Source organism: Muntiacus reevesi, chromosome 20 (assembly GCF_963930625.1).
Source record: "Muntiacus reevesi chromosome 20, mMunRee1.1, whole genome shotgun sequence".
Lineage (NCBI taxonomy): Eukaryota > Metazoa > Chordata > Mammalia > Artiodactyla > Cervidae > Muntiacus > Muntiacus reevesi.
Window position 1 is genome coordinate 2,755,359 of NC_089268.1, and position 19,705 is coordinate 2,775,063.

Below are 19,705 nucleotides of genomic sequence, written 5' to 3' on the forward strand. Positions count from 1 at the left end.
GATGCGGTGTATCACATGGATTGATTTTTGTGAATATTGAAAAATTATTCACCCCAGACCTCATCATGGTGTATGATCCTTTTAATATATTGTTGGATTCAGATTACTAGTATTTTGTTGAGGGTTGTCCTATCTAGTTCATCAATGATATTAGTCTATGATTTTCTTTTGTTATGTACCTTTTTCTGATTTTGGTATCAGGGTAATGGTGGTCTTTTAGAATGAGTTTAAGCATTTTCCTTCCTCTGAGGTTTTGTTTTTGTTTTTTAATAGTTTCAGAAGGATAGATGTTAGCTCTTCCCAAAATGTTTGATTGAATTTGACTGTGAGGCCATCTGATTCTGGACTTTTTTTTTTGTTGAGAATTTTAAAAGTAAAATTTATATTTCAGTACTTGTGGTTAGTTTCTTTATATTTTCTATTTCTTTCCATTTCAATCTTGGGTGATTGTACCTTTCTAAGAGTTTGCTCTTTCTCTCAGAGTTTTCTTTTTTTTCTTTCTTCAATTTTTTTTTTCTCTCTTAGAGTTTTCTTTTCCTTAGAGTTGTTCATTTGCTTGAAGCAGTCACTTATAGTTCTCTGTATTTGTGTGGTGTCTGTTGTAATTTTTCCTTTCTAATTTTATTGAATTGAGTTCTCTCCTTTTTTTATGAGTCTAGCTAAAAGTTTAATAATACTTTTTATCTTTTCAAAGAACCAGATTTTCGTTTCATTGATCTTTGCTATTGTTTTCTTCATATTTATTTAGTTTAATTCTACTTTGATTTTTATGATTCTTTTTCCTTTTACTAGCTTTAGGTTTTGTTGTTCTTTCTCTTTCTCTTTTAGGTGTAAGGTTAGATTTTGTTTGGTTTCCTGAGGTAAGATTGTATTGCTATTATAATAGCTTCCTTCTTAGAACTGTTGATTTTTGCATCCCATAGGCTTTGGATCATTGTGTTTTTTGTTTTCATTTGTCTCTAGGTATTATTTTTATTTCCTTTGACTTCTTCAGTGATCCATTGGTTGTTTAATAGCATATTATTTAACCTTCAGCTTTTTTGTGTTTTTGCAGTGTTTTTTTTTTTTTTTTTCTTGTACTTTACTTGTGGTGGTTGGAATTACTGTGGTTGGAAAAGCATTGTGGTGTTTTATAGGATTTCAATTTTCTTAAATTTACTGAAGCTCATTTTGTGGCCCAGAATGTGATCACTACTGGAGAATGTCCCATGTGCACAGCAGAAAAATCGTATTCTGCTGCTTTTGGGTGGGATATTACATAAATATCAATTAAGTCCATCTGTTGCAATGTTGTCATTTAACCCTATGTTTCCTTATTAATTTTCTATCTGGATGTCCTGTTCATTGATGTAAGTGGGGTGTTAATGTCTCTCATTGGGCAAACTCTGGGAGATGGTGAGGAGCACTGCAGTCCCTGGGATCACAAAGAGCTGGACATGACTTAGTACCTGGACAACAAATGTCTCCCAACTATTACTGTGTTACTGTCAATTTCTCATTATATGGCTTTTAGTATTTGCTTATGTATTGAGGTTCTTTGTTGGATGCATATATATTTGCAATTGATATATCTTCTTTTAGGATCCCTTCATCATTATGTAATGTACTTCTGCTTATCTTAGAGCAGGCTTCATTTTAAAAAGTCTATTTTATCTATTATGGGTATTGCTACTCCAACTTTCTTTAGATTTCTATTTACATGGAATATCTTTTCCCATCCCCTTACTTTCTGTCTGTATGTATCCCTAGGTCTGAAGAGCGTCTTGTGTATACAGCATATATACACCATTCAGCCAGTCTTTGTCTTTTGGTTGGAGAATTTAATCCATTTAATTTTAAAATAATTATCAACATAGATGTCCTATATGCATTTTCTTAATTGTTTTGGGTCTGTTTCCGTAGGTCATTTTTTGTTTTTTCTTCTTTTCTTGTCCTCTTCTCTTGTGGTGTGATGGCCATCTTTAGTGTTGTGTTTGGGTTGCTTTTTCTTTCTTTTTTCTTTTTTTGTTTGTATCCACTGCAGTTTTGGGGTTTGCTGTTCTCATGAGATTTGATATAGCAGTTTAAATATGTACAAAGTCATTTTAATTTGCTGTTGTCTTTCCTACCTAGAGACTCTCCTTTAGCATTTATTGCAAAGCTGGTCTAGTGGTGCCAAATTCTTTTACCTTATGTTTATCTGTGAAACTTTTGATTTCTCTGTCAATTCTAAATGAGAGCCTTGCTGGGTAGAATATTCTTGGTTGTATGCTTTTTCCTTTATCATATTGACCATATCTGTCATTCCCTTCTGACCTGCAGGATTCCTGCTGTGAAATTAGCTGATAATCTCATGGGAGTTCCTTTGTATAATACTTGTTGCTTTTAATACTTTTTATCTGAATTTTATTTTTGTCAATTTGATTACTTTTGTCTTGGCATGTTCCTTCTTGAATTTATCCTGCCTGGTTTTCTCTATGCTTCCTGGGTGTAGGTGACAGTTTCCTTTTCCATGTTAGGGAAGTTTTCAGCAATTATCTCTTCAAATATTTTCTCGGGTCCTTTCTCTCTTCTTCTTCTGGGACCCCTATATGTTGGTATGTTTAATGTTGTCCCAGAGGTTTCTTAGACTGCCTTCATTCCTTTTAAATGGTTTTCCTTTATTCTGTTTTGCAGCAGTGAATTCCACCATTCTGTCTTCAAATTCTGCTCTTCTTCCTCTGTTATTCTCCTTTCATTACTTCTATTGTATTTTTCAATTCAATTACTATATTGTTCATCTCTATTTGCTTTTTAGTTCTCCAATGTGTTTGTCAAACATTTATTGCATCTTCTCAATGCTTGCCTGCATTCTTTTTCCAAGATTCTGTATCATCTTCATTATCATTATTATACAATTTTTGAAGGGTTGCCTATCTCAACTTCATTTACTTGTTTTTCTAGGGTTTCATCATGTTTCTTCATCTTGGACATATTCCTCTACCATTTCATTTTATCTACTTTCTGTGATTGTGGTATCAGTTCTAAAGGCTGAAGGATTGGTGGATGAGGCTATAAAAGAGGTTTGTGTAAGTTTCCTGATGGTCGTTGTGATTCAGTCACTCAGTCGTAACCAACTCTTTGTGAACCCATGGACTGCACCATGCCAGGCCTCCTCTCCTGCCTTCACCATCCCCCAGAGCTTGCTCAAACTCATGTCAATTGATTCAGTGATGCCATTCAACCATCTCATCCTTGATTGTCCCCTTCTCCTCCTGCCTTCAATCTTTCCCAGCATCAGGGCTTCTCCAATGAGTCAGTTCTTCACATCAGGTGGCCAGTGTATTGGAGTTTCAGCATCAGTCCTTCCAATGAATATTCAGGATTGATTTCCTTTCTAATTGATTGGTTGGATCTTCGTGCAGTTCAAGGGACTCTTAACAGTCTTCAACACCACAGTTCAAAAGCACCAATTCTTCAGTGTTCAGCTTTCTTTATGGTCTAACTCTCACATGCATACATGACTACTGGAAAAACCATAGCCTTGATTGCCTTTTGATATGCTGCCTAGGTTGGTCATAGTTATTCTTCCAAGGAACAAGCGTCTTCCAAATTCATGACTGCAGTCACCATCTGCTGTGATTTTGGAGTCCAAGAAAATAAAGTTTGTCACTATTTCCATTGTTTACCCATCTATTTGCCATGAAGTGATGGGACCAAATGCCATGTTCTTCATGCTATGAATGCTGAGTGTTAAGCCAGCTTTTTCACTCTCCTCTTTCACTTTCATCAAGAGGCTCTCCAGTTCCTCTTTGCTTTCTGCCATAATGGTGTCATCTGCATATCTGAGGTTAGTGATATTTTCCACAGAAATCTTGATTCCAGTCTATACTTCATCCATCCTGGCATTTCACATGATGTGCTCTGCATATATGTTAAATAAGCATGGTGACAGTGTACAGCCTTGATTTATTCCTTTCCCAATTTGGAACCAGTCTGTTGTTACATGTCCGGTTCTAACTGTTGCTTCTTGACCTGCATACAGGTTTCTCAGGAGGCAGGTAAGGTGGTCTGGTATTCTCATCTCTCTAAGAATTTTCCACAGTTTATTGTGATCTACAGAGTCTAAGAAACTAGCATAGTCAGGAAAGCAGAATTAGATGTTTTTTATAGAATTCTCTTGCTTTTTCTTTGATCCAGTGGATCTTGGGAACTTGATCTCAGTTCCTGTGCCTTTTCTAAATCCAGCTTGAACATCTGGAGGTTCTCGGTTCATGTACAGTTGAAGCCTCACTTGGAGAATTTTGAGCATTACTTTGCTATAGGTGGACTTTCGACTGAGTGAATTTTAGACGAAATTAACTTTCAATTGAACTGTTTAAACATACTTCTTCAAAAAGGGGCTAAATTTGATTTTTCATTTTAAAATGAATTTTAAAATGCCCGGTTCCATAACACAATGTTCACTTGCACAGTGTTCTAAAAGTAGCCTGTATATAACTTGTATTACCTCCAAGAATGTATATGGCTGACACAGTTTTGACCCTTCATATTAGACTATTAGTCACATCAGAATGCTCCCATAAATCCACCTAAAACTTATTATCATCCTTAACATCCAGGAAGACCACCCAGCAAACTTTTAACCAAGGACCATTTCTCAAAATATTTTGATAGAATTCTACTGGGATGGTAACTGGACACTTTTTTTTTTTTTTTTCAAACTTCACCAGCTGATTTTAAAATGTAAAATTAAGAATTAATGTAAAATTAAGAATCTCTGATCTAAAATACTGAAACACATGTTCCAGTGTTTCTAAAACTGTTGAATTCAGGAGTTCAGGATTCAAAACAAAATTGAAACCACTGTAAGCACACCTAACTTAAAATGAGCAATGCAAGCAGAGCAAGCCATGCTCATTTCAGCTGTTTCTTCCTAGGCAACATAGTCTGCATTTATTATTAAGAATAGTTGGATTAGATATACATTTCATTGCAACCTCTGAAATAGTAAGTGACAGAAAACTAGCTTCTCCTTAAATTCTCTGATGGCTCAGATGGTAAAGGATCCACCTATAATGCAGGAGACCCGGGTTCAATCCCTGGGTCGGGAAGATCCCCTGGAGAAGGGAAGGGCTACTCACTCTGGTATTCTTGCCTAGAGAATTCTGTGGACAGAGGAGTCCAGTGGGTTACAGTCTATGGGGTTGCAAAGGTCAAACACAACTGAGCAACTAATACTTAAGCTAATTTTACAACTGGATTTTAAAAATACTTTAGAAGCACAATTTCTTTAGTTCTTCTTTAGTTGAAAATAAAGTTTAATAATCTCTATTAAAAGTAAAATTGGGTAAATCACAGTGACATTTTTCTCAATATTTCTCAGTACCAACATCAAGATTAATAAATCCTACAATACTTTGTATACATTACTTTTAAAAATTACTGATACATTCTTGCTTATATTAAGAAAACTCATCTTTATTTGTAGAATCAGTTTCCTCAAATTTCTATTTTTATTTATTATTGCAAATGAACAGTGTTTGCTCTTGAATCACATGGCAGTATGTTTGCCAAAAAGCTTCATTTTCCTTTGCTATTTTCACAGTTTAATCAAAACAGGGCTTATTTTCACATGGGGATAATAATCATTCAGCTCCTTGACACAAAATGAATGCATTTGTGTTCTGCAATCAGCTTGAAGTGAGGCGCTCAAATGTCCTAAAATAAGGCACAAAAATTTTTGCTTTCATTCATTTCAAGACAGTGTGTTAGTATTACCCTCCATGTTTCCACACAGCTGTCATCTAAAATTCCACTATGAAATAGATCCATAATTAACTGTTCCGTTTGTACGTTAAATACATTTTAACAAACAGCTCTCTTCTCTGAGAAGAAAATGTTACTGCCATTCTTAGCTAACAATCTCAGTTTGGAGGGTGTTTATTACATAAAGTATTCGTAAGACAAGCTGATCCATGCTCTCTATTCAAAGCGTGCCCTTATTGAATTATGAGCTATTCAGACTTATCCAAAGTAGTTATAGACTCTAATAAATTAGGAAATATTTTAAAACTGTAAAAACCATTTTGCGATTTCTGTAGTTCAAATAGTCATGTGACAAAACTAAGTTCAAATTATCATCAATTTACCATTTAAATATTAATTTGACAATAATTTAGCATCAATGAAATATTTAATAATCATTAATACATTGATTGTTATTAAATATAAGTAGATTATTACATATTAATTTTATATATTAAATAGAATTGTATCATATTTCATATATTTATTTTAAATATTATTTACATCATTTTAAGAAAATAGTTTAATATTCAATATTAAATTGTAGAAAAATATCTTGAACAATTTAATTGCAGTGAAGCCTAAAAGGATACATGATATTCACAGGAGTCAGCATATTTGTCACTTCAACATGAAATATGAGCCAAAAAGAAACAAATAAAATTTCCATCTGGTGATATATGAAATGTAATATGTAAAGATTCAGAGTGAAGTGTCGTACTTAGTGACTAGATTCCTACTTCTACTGGTTTCTTTTGAAATATTTTGGAAGGAATCCTGAATAAGAGATTCCACCCACAGGCTTTTAATGCAGGTTCCAATCATCCCGGATAGCATTCCCTGTTCCTCTCTTGCAGCTCAATCCTGAGATGAAGAGGAGGATCTGGGGCAGCTGGTTGTGAGTCTCCTCACACCATTGTTCAACTCTAGGTGTTGCCAGGAAACTGAGAATTGGAGCTCTCTATTTTATAAAAATACACATTTGTATCCATGATACAAGCAAAATGTAACAAAGAGGAACTAGTAATTAAAAATATAAGTGAATAAACAGAGATGCAAGATTTACACTTTGAAGTAGATGTTATTAACTTAAAAGACTGCACACAGTTTATTACACATAAGTTATAAGTGGATACTTGTTAACATGTGAGGTATAGAAAATTAATGAAATACATCAATCTATAATTTATGTGAGTGGGTCCTCAGATCACTTGTCCACATACATATTTAAATATTATCATCTGTCCATTTGGACATGGCAGGATGAGCAACCTATGGAACAAGAAGCAGAACTTAAAGCTCACTTTTCATAATCACCTAGTACTAAAATCAGTGAGTATAATGCATATTAATTTAATTAGCCTCCAAATTTACGATGCTGAGCTCTTACTATTTCTCATCATTTGACTATCCTTTCAGTTGTCTGTATAGGGTATGGGAACATGAACACTCTCCAAATATAAATCTTGTGACTATATAGATTGACATGCAAACAGTTTCTTTGAAAAGTGTTAATCACTCATGTCTGACTCTTTGTGAACCCATGAATTGTAGCCCGCTGGGCTCCTCTATCCATGGAATTCTCTACAAGAATACTGGAGTGGATTGCCATTTCCTTCTTCAGGGGCTCGTCTCAACCCAGGGATCGAACGTCGGTCTCTTGCATTGCAGGCAGATTCTTTACCAACTGAGCCACCTGGGAAACCGTTTCTTTATTTCCTGGTTATACAAAAGGAGCATCCCTTTTCAAAACTACATGTTCATGGATAATTATAATAGCACATATGAAAATATACTAAATTTTACATTCTGTCAAATGCAGAACTAAAAGAAACTTTTATGATGGGAAAATCTTATAAGAATTTTTATAAAGCAGTCTATATTTTGTTTTATTTATAGATAAGATGTGTATCATGCTGGATTTAAAAATCGGTGAAACATATAACAAACAGTAAAGAATGAGTAAATAAATGAGTATAGTTTAAGTTTCCTTTTTTAACCTAAATTTTCTATAGTGTATACATATTATTTTTAGTGTAAGAAAAATAACTTATTTTTAGGTTAGTCACACCTATGTATCTACTTACACTTCTTAACATCTGTGGCAAAATTTTTCTAAAAATATGTAATTTCACATGTGCAATGTGTAAAACACAGGCACTTTTCTTCAGAGTTCCAAACTGCATCCTGTGGCCCAGTGCAGCAGAGATGGGTCACAGTGAGCGGATTATGGGATGGTGGCAGGGGCACTGGGCTGCTGGAATCCTGATTTGTGAGCAGCCTCCTTCCTGTACTCCACTGTTTTCTATGAGCTGCACCATGGAAAAGGGTTGCAGTGCATTGGTTACTGTCTCTGGAATGTTATCTCCTGACTCCAACAAAAGAAACAAATTCTGTCAGCATAATTACCCTTCTGACATGAAAATCAAGAAGCACTTCCTAAGTCAGAATGCACAGAGGGTTGATACATCAACATTTACAAACAGCGAGTCAAATTATCTTGAATGTGAAATGTATTCTTGAACTAACACTTGCTCAACAACATCAGAAAATGGCAACAGATCTTGGTGGCCAAAGAAAAAGTCAAGATCCTAAAGAGAAGTCTACTTTTGACCATAAATGTGTTTAACCTTTCAACAATAAGAATATGGTCAATTTGGCTGAAATTTTAGGTAATTAAAGTTATTATATAAAAATTCCTGCCTATTATCTTTCTTAGTGTGTCCAGATAAGACAAACCACTTTCTACATTTTCCTCACTACTTTATTAAGAAGTATTTTGTTTAAATTGTCAATTGCTTTCTGTATGCAGAAAATTGCTTGGTAAATTTTGATTTATTCAGAATGAAATCTAGTGTTTATGAGCAGGGTGGCTTATAAAGTGATAGAGTCTATCTCTAGACTTGGCTGCAGCAGAAGAGCTAAACAACCATAAGAGAACAAAATAGGTTTCAGAGGTGAGTCCAGCCCTCCTGACCATGGCTCCTGCAGCTCCATCGGAAGGTCTGAGAAGTAATCACTTATATTCACATGTTTTCCCTATTGCCTTATTTACATGGTATTAAAATTTTAAACGTAAATAATTGAGAAATAGATAGCCTGAATGGGAAAAGAATCTTAAAAAAAAAAAGTGGATATATGTGTATGTGTAACTGGTCCATTTTGCTCTACACCTGAAATTAATACAACATTGTAGATCAAATATACTGCAATAAAAATAAAAATGAGAAACAATAAAGAAATATGAGAATAAAATGCAATGTTGAAAGAAGGAAAATATTGAAAGAAAAAGTGATACAATCTAAATAAACTCCCATCCCATTACCAACTATGCAATCATATATCATCAAATTCATCCTTGCCATTTTCTTCAGAGCACATAATTTTGTAAAGTAAATCTCATAGGTGATGACTCTTCCTCAAATTTATGTGTCACATGTGAAAAGCAATGACTGTATTTTACAAATAAAAGTTCCACTTGAAAAAGTGATTCATAAATAATAATGTATCTTCTAATTAGAATGTAAGCTTTAAGAGATTGTTCACTAAAGTATCTCCAGGATTGAGATGAATGACTTGCATGTGTTAGCCATTAAATAAGTACTTGTTGCATGAATAATGGTTTGTGGTCTTCTACTTCATCACATGATTTACAGCCTGGCACAATTTTTAAATGTAGGAATATGTTTCTCAAAAGTAGACAGTAAGAACCAGGAGGGACAATATCTATTGTGTATACCATCATATTCCTAAAGCCTGACAATACCTTTGTGCTCAAAGGACAAACTCAACTTTTCAATAGCAATTATTATGATGGTGGCTCCTGTTTCTAAATTGGCCTCATGATAGTCACCAGAGAAGTGGGTTAACTTGATGTCTCTGTTCTGGGGAGGGTGCACTTTCTCCCAATGTCTGAACATTTCCTTCCCTGTCCCAATGGAGTACTACACCTTCATTACATGGAGCCCCAAAGGCAGGCCACATTCATTATCTCCTTTACTGCTCCTCATAAAGAGGAACAGATTGGCCTTCATATGATTTTAATAAAAATCTAAACTACAGTTCAATTGCACTCATCTCACACTCTAGTAAAGTAATGCTTAAAATTCTCCAAGCCAGGCTTCAGCAATACATGAACTGTGTACTTCCAGATGTTCAAGCTGCTTTTAGAAAAGGCAGAGGAACCAGAGATCAAATTGCCAACATCTGCTGGATCATTGAAAAAGCAAGAGAGTTCCAGAAAAACACCTATTTATGCTTTTTGACTATGCCAAAGCCTTTGACTCTGTGGATCAAAACAAACTGTGGAAAATTCTGAAAGAGATGGGAATACCAGACCACCTGACCCCACCTCTTGAGAAACCTATATGCAGGTCAGGAAGCAACAGTTAGAACTAGACACGGAACAACAGACTGGTTCCAAATAGGAAAGGGAGTACGTCAAGGCTGTATATTGTCACTCTGCTTATTTAACTTATATGCAGAGTACATCATGAGAAATGTTGGGCTGGAAGAAGCACATGCTGGAATCAAGGTTGCCGGGAGAAATATCAATAAACTCAAATATACAGATGACACCACCCTTATGGCAAAAAGTGAAGAGGAACTAAAAAGCCTCTTGATGAAAGTAAAAGAGGAGAGTGAAAAAGTTTGCTAAAAGCTCAACATTCAGAAAACTAAGATCATGGCATCTGGTCCCATCACTTCATGGGAAATAAATGGGGAGACAGTGGAAACAGTGTCAGACTTTTTTTTTTGGGGGGGGGGGCTCCAAAATCACAGAAGATGGTGACTGCAGCCATGAAATTAAAAGACGTTTACTCCTTGGAAGGAAAGTTGTGACCAACCTAGATGGCATATTAAAAAGGAGAGACATTACTTTGCCAACAAAGGTCCAGCTAGTCAAGGCTATGGTATTTCCAGTGGTCATGTATGGATGTGAGAGTTGGACTGTGAAGAAAGCTGAGCGCCGAAGAATTGATGCTTTTGAACTGTGGTGTTGGAGAAGACTTGTGAGAGTCCCTTGGACTGCAAGGATATCCAACCAGTCCATCCTCAAAGAGATCAGTCCTGGATGTTCATTGGAAGGACTGATGCCGAAGCTGAAACTCCAATACTTTGGCCACCTCATGCGAAGAGTTGACTTATTGGAAAAGACCCTGATGCTGGGAGGGACTGGGGGCAGGAGGAGAAGGGGACGACAGGATGAAATGGTTGGATGGCATCACCGACTTGATGGACATGAGTTTGAGTAAATTCCGAGAGTTGGTGATGGACAGGGAGGCCTGGTATGCTGCGATTCATGGGGTTGTAAAGAGTTGGACACAACTGAGTGACTGAACTGAACTGAGGACTGGGGACATGTAAATGAATGCTATTTTTCAAGGCAGTCAGCTGGTGATACTGCATATATATTTTCAGGAACCAGAAGCTATACTTCTAAAGTAATGTACTGTATTGATATGTCATAGGCACTCAATAATATTTCTGAGTTGAAGAACAATTAACTTTAAATGGATTTTAAATTAAATTATGTAGTTTTGAAATTAATTTATACACTGATATGCTTACTGACTACTAATTCTTATGAATCAATCATTATTTGGCACTTTCAGGAACTACATGCAATAAAAATAACTTGAAAGTTACAATTTCTTTCCTTAAAAAGTTTATAAATCTTTTAACTGTGTATTATTCTAATGATCTTTATGATAACAGAAAGGAACGACATTGCTGTCATATCAATGAGTCAGACAATGGAAATAGTGAAAAATTTAAGAAAGACACTATCCAGAATGTTCATTGTTGCTGTTGAAAATTATCTATGATTGTGATTAATTGCTCTTGAAATTGTGATCAAAATTAATCTGTTCAATTTTCTGGCTCTCTAGGTAAAATCTCACCCTGTAATTACATAAATTAATGTGACCTGGACTTCTAAAAAAAACTGGGGTTAGAAAGATAGAGGTAATTTCTGAATTGCCAGTGACTGATGAATGTTTTGATTTCAGTTTTAGTAAAGAAAAGGTCTTACCATAGCTGTCATAGGCATCCTCACTTACTCCATGACCATAGTCATAGTATTCAGGAACACTGCAATAGATTTAGACAGTAATCAATGTTACTGTATTTGAGAGGAATCAACCCCAAAACTTATATGGAATTTGAAATAAAAATGTGTAGTGAGGTAATATCCCAAGAATTTCTAGACATAAAACACATATTTGAACATACATAATAACAGAATAATATTCACTGAATAATAAAATTCTAACAAGAATATTCAGTAAGAATAATACAGGTTATTGACAAAGAGTGCTATAATTTTCTCATCTCACATTAGTATTTTTTAAAAATCTCTATCCTCCACTTATATAAATCAAATTTCCTCTAAAACACAAGTACGAGACCTCAAGAGGAGAATTATGAAAGGTCTATTTCCAAGAAAAAGTGCTACACAAGATGACAATCTGGTCAATTGTGTGTAAACTTTAATGCAATTAACTTAAGAAATATACATCAATTTCATCTTCATTTTCATACACTGAAATTATAGTCCCCTCCAACTTTTTCACAGCATAGGTCCATAGGTTTCTCACCTACATAAGCTATTTCATCTCACTTAATATTTTGCTAGATGTTTAGCCTAAGGTAACCAAGTTATCATTTTAAAAAATACTTAACAAAAAGTGGAAATTATTTAAACTTAGCTTAATATTTGGATAATTAATGTGTATTTTACTTAAGAATCCACAATATTTGTGGTACACTATAATTTTTCACTCCAGCTCCTTCATCTAAAGATCTCTGCCTGAATAAATTTATGCTTATGTGCATAAAGTTTATATGTATATTTAAGTTTGTATGTATATTCACAATATAATTTTATGTATACATTTATAAATTATATCACAATTATGAATTCTTTTCAAGTATATAAAAGGGTGAGAAGAAAAGGGCTTAATATCAGATACCAAATTGTATAAGTGTTAAGGATGTGTGATAAATGGCCAAATGGTTAGGTTGGAAGGAATACAGGAAGACCTAAAATTATTTGGTTGTCTTTATCCCTCAAGACAATCCCATAGGCCTCATTTTATAAAATACTTGAGATTTCATTGATAGTAAGGAATGAGGAGGGAAAAATAAAGTCTGTATATTAGAGGTAAAAAGAAAGATAGACGGAAATTCTGCCAGTTTTATATTTCTGGGAAGCAATTGATAAGGAATAATTCATTTTAGTGTAATGTATCTGGAAAAGAAAAAGACAACTTCATCTTCATTGCCAGGATAATTATATAAAACTCTCTAAGAAAAAAACTTATGGTAATAAGTTTTCTCTGCATCCTTTTAAGACTTGAGACTGTAGAAATCTAAGCCTAGTGGCTGGATGTTTATCTTCTTAGAAATGATGCAACCCAATTGAGAATCCACATATATGTGTAGCAAAGTCCTGAGAGTTGTTACATTGATTTCCAGGATTATCAAGAAGTGGCAGTCATGACTATCTAGTGGTGTTATTTTGTTTTTGAATGAATTTCAGTTTTTTAATTGACCAAGCTAAGAATGAAAAAGGAACATGAGTAAGAGAGACCATGACAAAAATCTGAGTCATTGTCTAACATAAAAGACACATTTACACAAAGAGGGAATTTTAACTTTCAGAACTTAGACCTTTGTCTAACCCCCCTGTCCATGGGATTCTCCTGGCAACAATAGTGGAGAGGGTTACCATGCCCTATTCCAGGGGATCTTCCCAACCCAGGGATCAAACCCATGTCTCTTATGTCTCCTGCATTGGCAGATGGGTTCTTTACCACTAGCACCAACTGGGAAGTTGAAAATAATGGATAATGCAAAATAATAGGAGAATAATAGATAACAATCATAATGGACTCTTACAGAATTCATGCTTTTGCTTATCTAAATATTACTTCTCATTGCTTTCATAAGAACATATTTTACAGGAACAAATGACCACACAGTGAATGAAATACACTCCTAACCAACCTAGAAGGAGGATGTGCCCTTGTGACTGTGTCAGGAAACACGGCATATGCACAGAGGTAAGGGTGTCAACTTTGAGGTCATTTCCAAACGAAGAGCAAGTTCCTCATCTTGGAATTGTGCACAGTCACCTCCTCAGATCGTAGAATGCACTAAAAATGATGATCCAGTATTCACCATGGAAATAAAGTTAATACCTAGGAAGTCTTGCACTGCAGCATACAAGGAACTTGTCTCCAAATGATCACATAGAAGCAGACTTACTCTAAATCACTGTCTACCTCAGGGATTGTTATAAGGAGAAAAAAAAAAAAAAACAAATCTCAAATATGGACTATTAGTTCACTGGAAGAGCAGACAGTGTAAGAAAAAAGTACTGTTTGATAGAAAGCTGATGGCCCATGTTATACCATTACCACTAAAACTTGAATGGCAGGCTATAAGCATATATATTTCAGCATTATGAGGAAAAACTAGAGAAAGCCCAACTATCGGTAATCTTTGCTGCTTTCTAAAAATGTTTAGAGAAGTTATGAGCTCAAATAAGAATGGACCATTTTTTCAGAAAAATCAGAAGTGAATAGAGATTTGCTAAGAGAAGTTATCTCTGCCTGTTTTATGTTAGCTCTATTAAAATAATTTAAAAATGGGATAGGGTTCAGAAATTTAGAACTTAACAGGATTAGAGAAGTCAACTGTTTTTGCATTCCAACAGCAAGAGATAATGAGTGCTGTTCCAAGATGCCCTCATATCTTTCCATTAGACTTTGCTATCATATACAATCCCAGGAACAACCCTTGAATCTCTAAACGTACACCGGCAGGAAGCATGTGGCAAACATTGTGAAGCCCAATAATGGCATGCTCTGCTTTATGATAAGGAAGGACCTTCCAATAAATCTGGTGTAACTTCCAGAAAAGAGAACCAAGGTTTCCAGAGGCACTCACCAAAAAATTTATTTCAGTGCTGATGCTTAGATGCCTTTAAATCTGTTAAGGAGGATTTTGTAATAGTTATTGCTTATGAGCGCTTTCCAAAGGAACTTTCTACTGTAGTTATTTTGTTCCTTTTATACTACTTTATATTGCATATTTTGTGTGGGGAAGAAGGTCAAGAACAGGAAAGATACTTTGTCTATCATTTTATAGGTTTTGAGGCTTAAAAGAATCATATGAGATCTAATCTTCCCAGAGTTTAGATTTTGAGCTGGTTGCAGTAATTGGAATTGAACATGGATTTTCTCCTTTAGGCAGAAGGTAGCCATTCTTATGCTTGTTTTAATGAGGATATGAGTATTTATTTATGTTTGGATGAGAGGGCTGGGCAAAGAAGACTTCAACCTGTTTGAAAATCCATTTGGCTCTTCTTTCAATAAGAAATACTGACAATCTCAAGACTGCATTTTCTACTCTTCCTTTCATTTGAGTGTGGCCATGAGTGAAGTTATGTGTAAAAATTCTTCATGATTTTCATAAAATTAAATTTATTGTCCTCTACTTATTTTCAACTTTCATGTAACTGGCTGCAAACGTCAATTATTGGAGCCACTTTGGAAGACATGTTAACAGTGGTGGACGGAATCTTAGTATTTTCCAAAATTTATTTGTTGAAATCTCAATTCCTATTGTGGTGGTAAAAGGAGGTGAGACTTTTGGGTATTAAATTAGATTATGAGGGTGGAGACCTGTAAGGAAGCGTTTAATAAGAGGCTTCCTGTGTGCTGTTTTGGATCTGTCAGGAATCCTCTGTCCCTTATTAATTCCTGAATATTCAGGAATTAAGAGGAGAGGCACGTCTTTCCCGAGGGTGAGGAATTCAGGCATCTCCTTCCTTAGTTTTTCAAAATGGTGATAAGTACCCTCTTTCTTCTTATGAACCATATGGTAAAAAGTGATTGTTTACAGTTCTCTCTCTTTAATAGGGATCACCTTATGTTTTGTAAGTCTGGAATTTTAATCTTTATCTTTGCTGAGAATAACTACCTTGTAAGACAGTATATATGCCCACACCATGTTGATTAAAACACCTTTGCTCCATCAGAGCTTGTCTCCACCAGTGTCTTCCTTCCTTTCTTTTCTCTCTCTCTCTCTCTCTCTCTATATATATATATATATATATATTTTTTTTTTTTTTTTCTGGCTGACTCCCTGGAGCACGAAAGCTGGCTGCGTAATCCAGGGAATATTAGCCTCTTTCCTTCTTTCACTCTCTCACCATCGACTCTGGACCACCAGGTTCCGGTCCAATAAAGGACCAACAAGTGGCACCCAGAAATGGACTCTGGTACACTGGGGACTCCATCTGGATTTGGACGGAGTGACCCCAGGGCCTATTGAGGCTGGTAAGTACTAAGACATGGGTCAATTGGCTAGAAAGCTCCCTCACTCTTCTACTTTACTTTAGCCCCCTCACTTTTCTACTTTACTTTCAGAATTTTCCTAATAATCCTGTCCCGGTTGCTCCAAGCACTTCTTCCCTGCCAGCAGGCACAAATCCCAAAGTCTCTAGAAACTGCTATTTTCCATATGTATTTGAAAAAAAAAGAAAAAAGAAAAAAGCTATAAGACAACTAAAAAAATTACTTGCTTATGAAAATGCAAATCAAGTATCTCAAAAGGCTATAGCTCCAATCCATGAGACAGGGACTATTTTTGATTATTTGACAGCTTGTCGCCATATAAGATCAAAAACTCAAAAGATGTAAATGCTGACTGAAACAATGATTGCTGCCTTAAAAAAAGAAAATGAAGTATGTTTACATGTGGAGATAAAAACCATTTAAAAAGGGACTGTCCTAAGAAAGCTAATAAGAAACCTCCAAAAATCTGCCCTCATTGCTATAGAAGAAATGCATTGGGCCAAAGAGTGTAAATCTAAATTTGATATTAAAAGGAAACCTATTCCAGGAAACTCCAAGCAGGAGGCCCCCCTCCCTCGAGGTTCCCTTTAACAAAAATCAGGGGCAAATTCCACCTTTTCCCTCAAACCCTCAACATCTGGCAGTGCTGCCGTCGATATACCAGCCCTAAATGACTTTCTCCTTTACCCTCAAGCAATCCCCTCTAGAATACCTACTGGATTTTTTGGGCCCCTGCCCCCACAAACCTTCGATCTTTTACTTGGCTGATCTAGTTTGACTTAACAGGCAGGAAGGCCAGGGGTCTCCAAATCGAGAAAACAGGCTGCAAGCATCAGAAGTTTTTATCTCTCTTAAGCAGCAGGAGGAAACAAACTAGTGATATTTCTTTTTTTTTTTTCCCTTCTCTATACAAATTTAAAAGGAGGTTTCTCTTAAAATACTGTGTTGCCATAATGACACCTGGTTTCACTTAAAGTTCAGTTCAGTTTCAGTTCAGTCGCTCAGTCGTGTCTGACTCTTTGCGACCCCATGAATTGCAGCACGCCAAGCCTCCCTATCATTCACAAACTCCCGGAGTTTACTCAAACTCATGCCCATCGAGTTGGTGATGCCATCCTGCCATCTCATCCTCTGTCGTCCCCTTCTCCTCCTGCCCCCAATCCCTCCCAGCATCAGGGTCTTTTCCAATGAGTCAACTTTTCGCATCAGGTGGCCAAAGTATTGGAGGTTCAGCTTCAGCATCAGTCCTTCCAATGAACACCCAGGACTGATCTCCTTGAGGATGGACTGGTTGGATCTCCTTGCAGTCCAAGGGACTCTCAAGAGTCTTCTCCAACACCACAGTTCAAAAGCATCAATTTTTCAGTGCTCAGCTTTTTTCACAGTTCAACTCTCACATCCATACATGACCACTGGAAAAACCATAGCCTTGACTAGCTGGACCTTTGTTGGCAAAGTAATATCTCTGCTTTTTAATATGCTGTCTAGATTGGTCACAAATTTCCTTCCAAGGAGTAACTGTCTTTTAATTTCATGGCTGCAATCACCATCTGCAGTGATTTTGGAGCCCCCCCACCAAAAAAAAAAAGTCTGACACTGTTTCCACTGTCTCCCCATCTATTTCCCATGAAGTGATGGGACCAGATGCCATGATCTTAGTTTTCTGAATGTTGAGCTTTAGGCCAACTTTTTCACTCTCCTCTTTTACTTTCATCAAGAGGCTTTTTAGTTCATCTTCACTTTCTGCCATAAGGGTGGTGTCATCTGTATATTTGAGGTTATTGATATTTCTCCCAGCAATCTTGATTCCAGCTTGTGCTTCTTCCAGCCCAGAGTTTCTCATGATGTACTCTGCATGTAAGTTAAATAAGCAGAGTGACAATATACAGCCTTGACGTACTCCTTTTCGTATTTGGAACCAGTCTGTTGATCCATGTCTAGTTCTAACTGTTGCTTCCTGACCTGCATATAGGTTTCTCAAGAGGTGGGGTCAGGTGGTCTCGTATTCCCATCTCTTTCAGAATTTTCCACAGTTTATTGTGACCCACACAGTCGAAGGCTTTGGTGTAGTCAATAAAGCAGAAATAGATGTTTTTCTGGAACTCTTTTGTTTTTTCAATGATCCAGCAAATGTTGGAAATTTCATCTCTGGTTCCCTTGCCTTTTCTAAAACCAGCTTGAACATCTGGAATTTCACAGTTCACATATTGCTGAAGCCTGGCTTGGAGAATTTTGAGCATTACTTTACTAACATGTGAGATGAGTGCAATTGTGCGGTAGTTTGAGCATTCTTTGGGATTGCCTTTCTTTGTGACTGGAATGAAAACTGATCTTTTCCAGTCCTGTGGCCACTCCTGAGTTTTCCACATTTGCTGGCATATCGCATGCAGCACTTTCACAGTATCATCTTTCAGGATTTGAAATAGCTCAAATGGAATTCCATCACCTCCACTAGCTTTGTTCATAGTGATGCTTTCTAAGGCCCACTTGACTTCACATTCCAGGATGTCTGGCTCTAGGTGAGTGATCACACCATCGTGATTATCTGGGTCACGAAGATCTTTTTTGTATGGTTTTTCTGTGTATTCTTGCCACCTCTTCTTAATATCTTCTGCTTCTGTTAGGTTCATACATTTCTGTCCTTTATCAAACCCATCTTTTATATAGATGGGACAAAAACGCCAAAGCATTTTTTTGGACTTTTAAAAAACATAAAGTCTTCTATACTAAATTTCATTCTGCTCAACAGGATGAATTATGTGCTCTTATTTAAGTTATATGCCTACATCTTTACCCCATTAATATAGTCTCTAACTCTATATATTCAGTTTTTGTAATAAAAAATATAGGAACCTCCACCATAAACTCCTAGTTCTATTAAAACAGAAAATGGCCCTGCCTATATTTCTAGACACTTTAAAGAATTTTTACAATCTTTTTCTATTAAACATATTACAGGTATTCCTTATAATCCACAGACCCAAGTCATAGTCAAACGAATACATCACACACTAAAGTTACAAATAAAAAAAAATTAAAGAAGGGGGAATACACAGGTATACTACTGTCTTCCTTATCTAAAGCAGACTTTACTAGATCCCAACATATTTTCTAAACCTATAACTATTGTTAATACACCTGTATTTGTTTTAAATTTTTGAAACCTACCACAGAGAAATATTTTAACAAGAGCAGAAAGACATTTAGAGGAATTGAAGGACACTTCTCTTCCTCTGCCCATTTGGTATCAAGACGGGTTCAATAATCAACAGAAATCTGGGAAATCAATCTTATAGGCAAAAGAATATGCTTGTATTTCCCCAGATGGATCCAACAAAGTTTTTCCTTGGAAAATTTGACCCAAGGAGGCCCCCGACATTCAAAATGGAGACAAAACAACAAGAACCCCGGGAGGAAGAAATTCCAATACGGGCCATGGCGGCTCTAAAGATCTCCAGAAAGCACCGCCCTCGGTGGCATCAACAGTATGACCTCCCCTCTTCGGGACAGATAAAAACCCTTACTAATAAAGCTGAAAATTTGATCTCTCAACAGGGAATGTCTTGGAATCC

General features: G+C 36.0%; 1 protein-coding gene across 2 annotated transcripts in view; it reads right to left on the bottom strand.

The window, feature by feature from the left end:
* KHDRBS2 (KH RNA binding domain containing, signal transduction associated 2) overlaps positions 1-19,705 on the bottom strand; it is a 682,130-nt gene that overhangs the window by 12,575 nt on the left and 649,850 nt on the right. For both annotated transcript variants that reach the window (XM_065912995.1, XM_065912996.1), the window contains one exon: positions 11,801-11,859. In XM_065912995.1, coding sequence (XP_065769067.1) covers positions 11,801-11,859 — 59 coding nt within the window. The remainder of the gene's footprint in view (positions 1-11,800; positions 11,860-19,705) is intronic.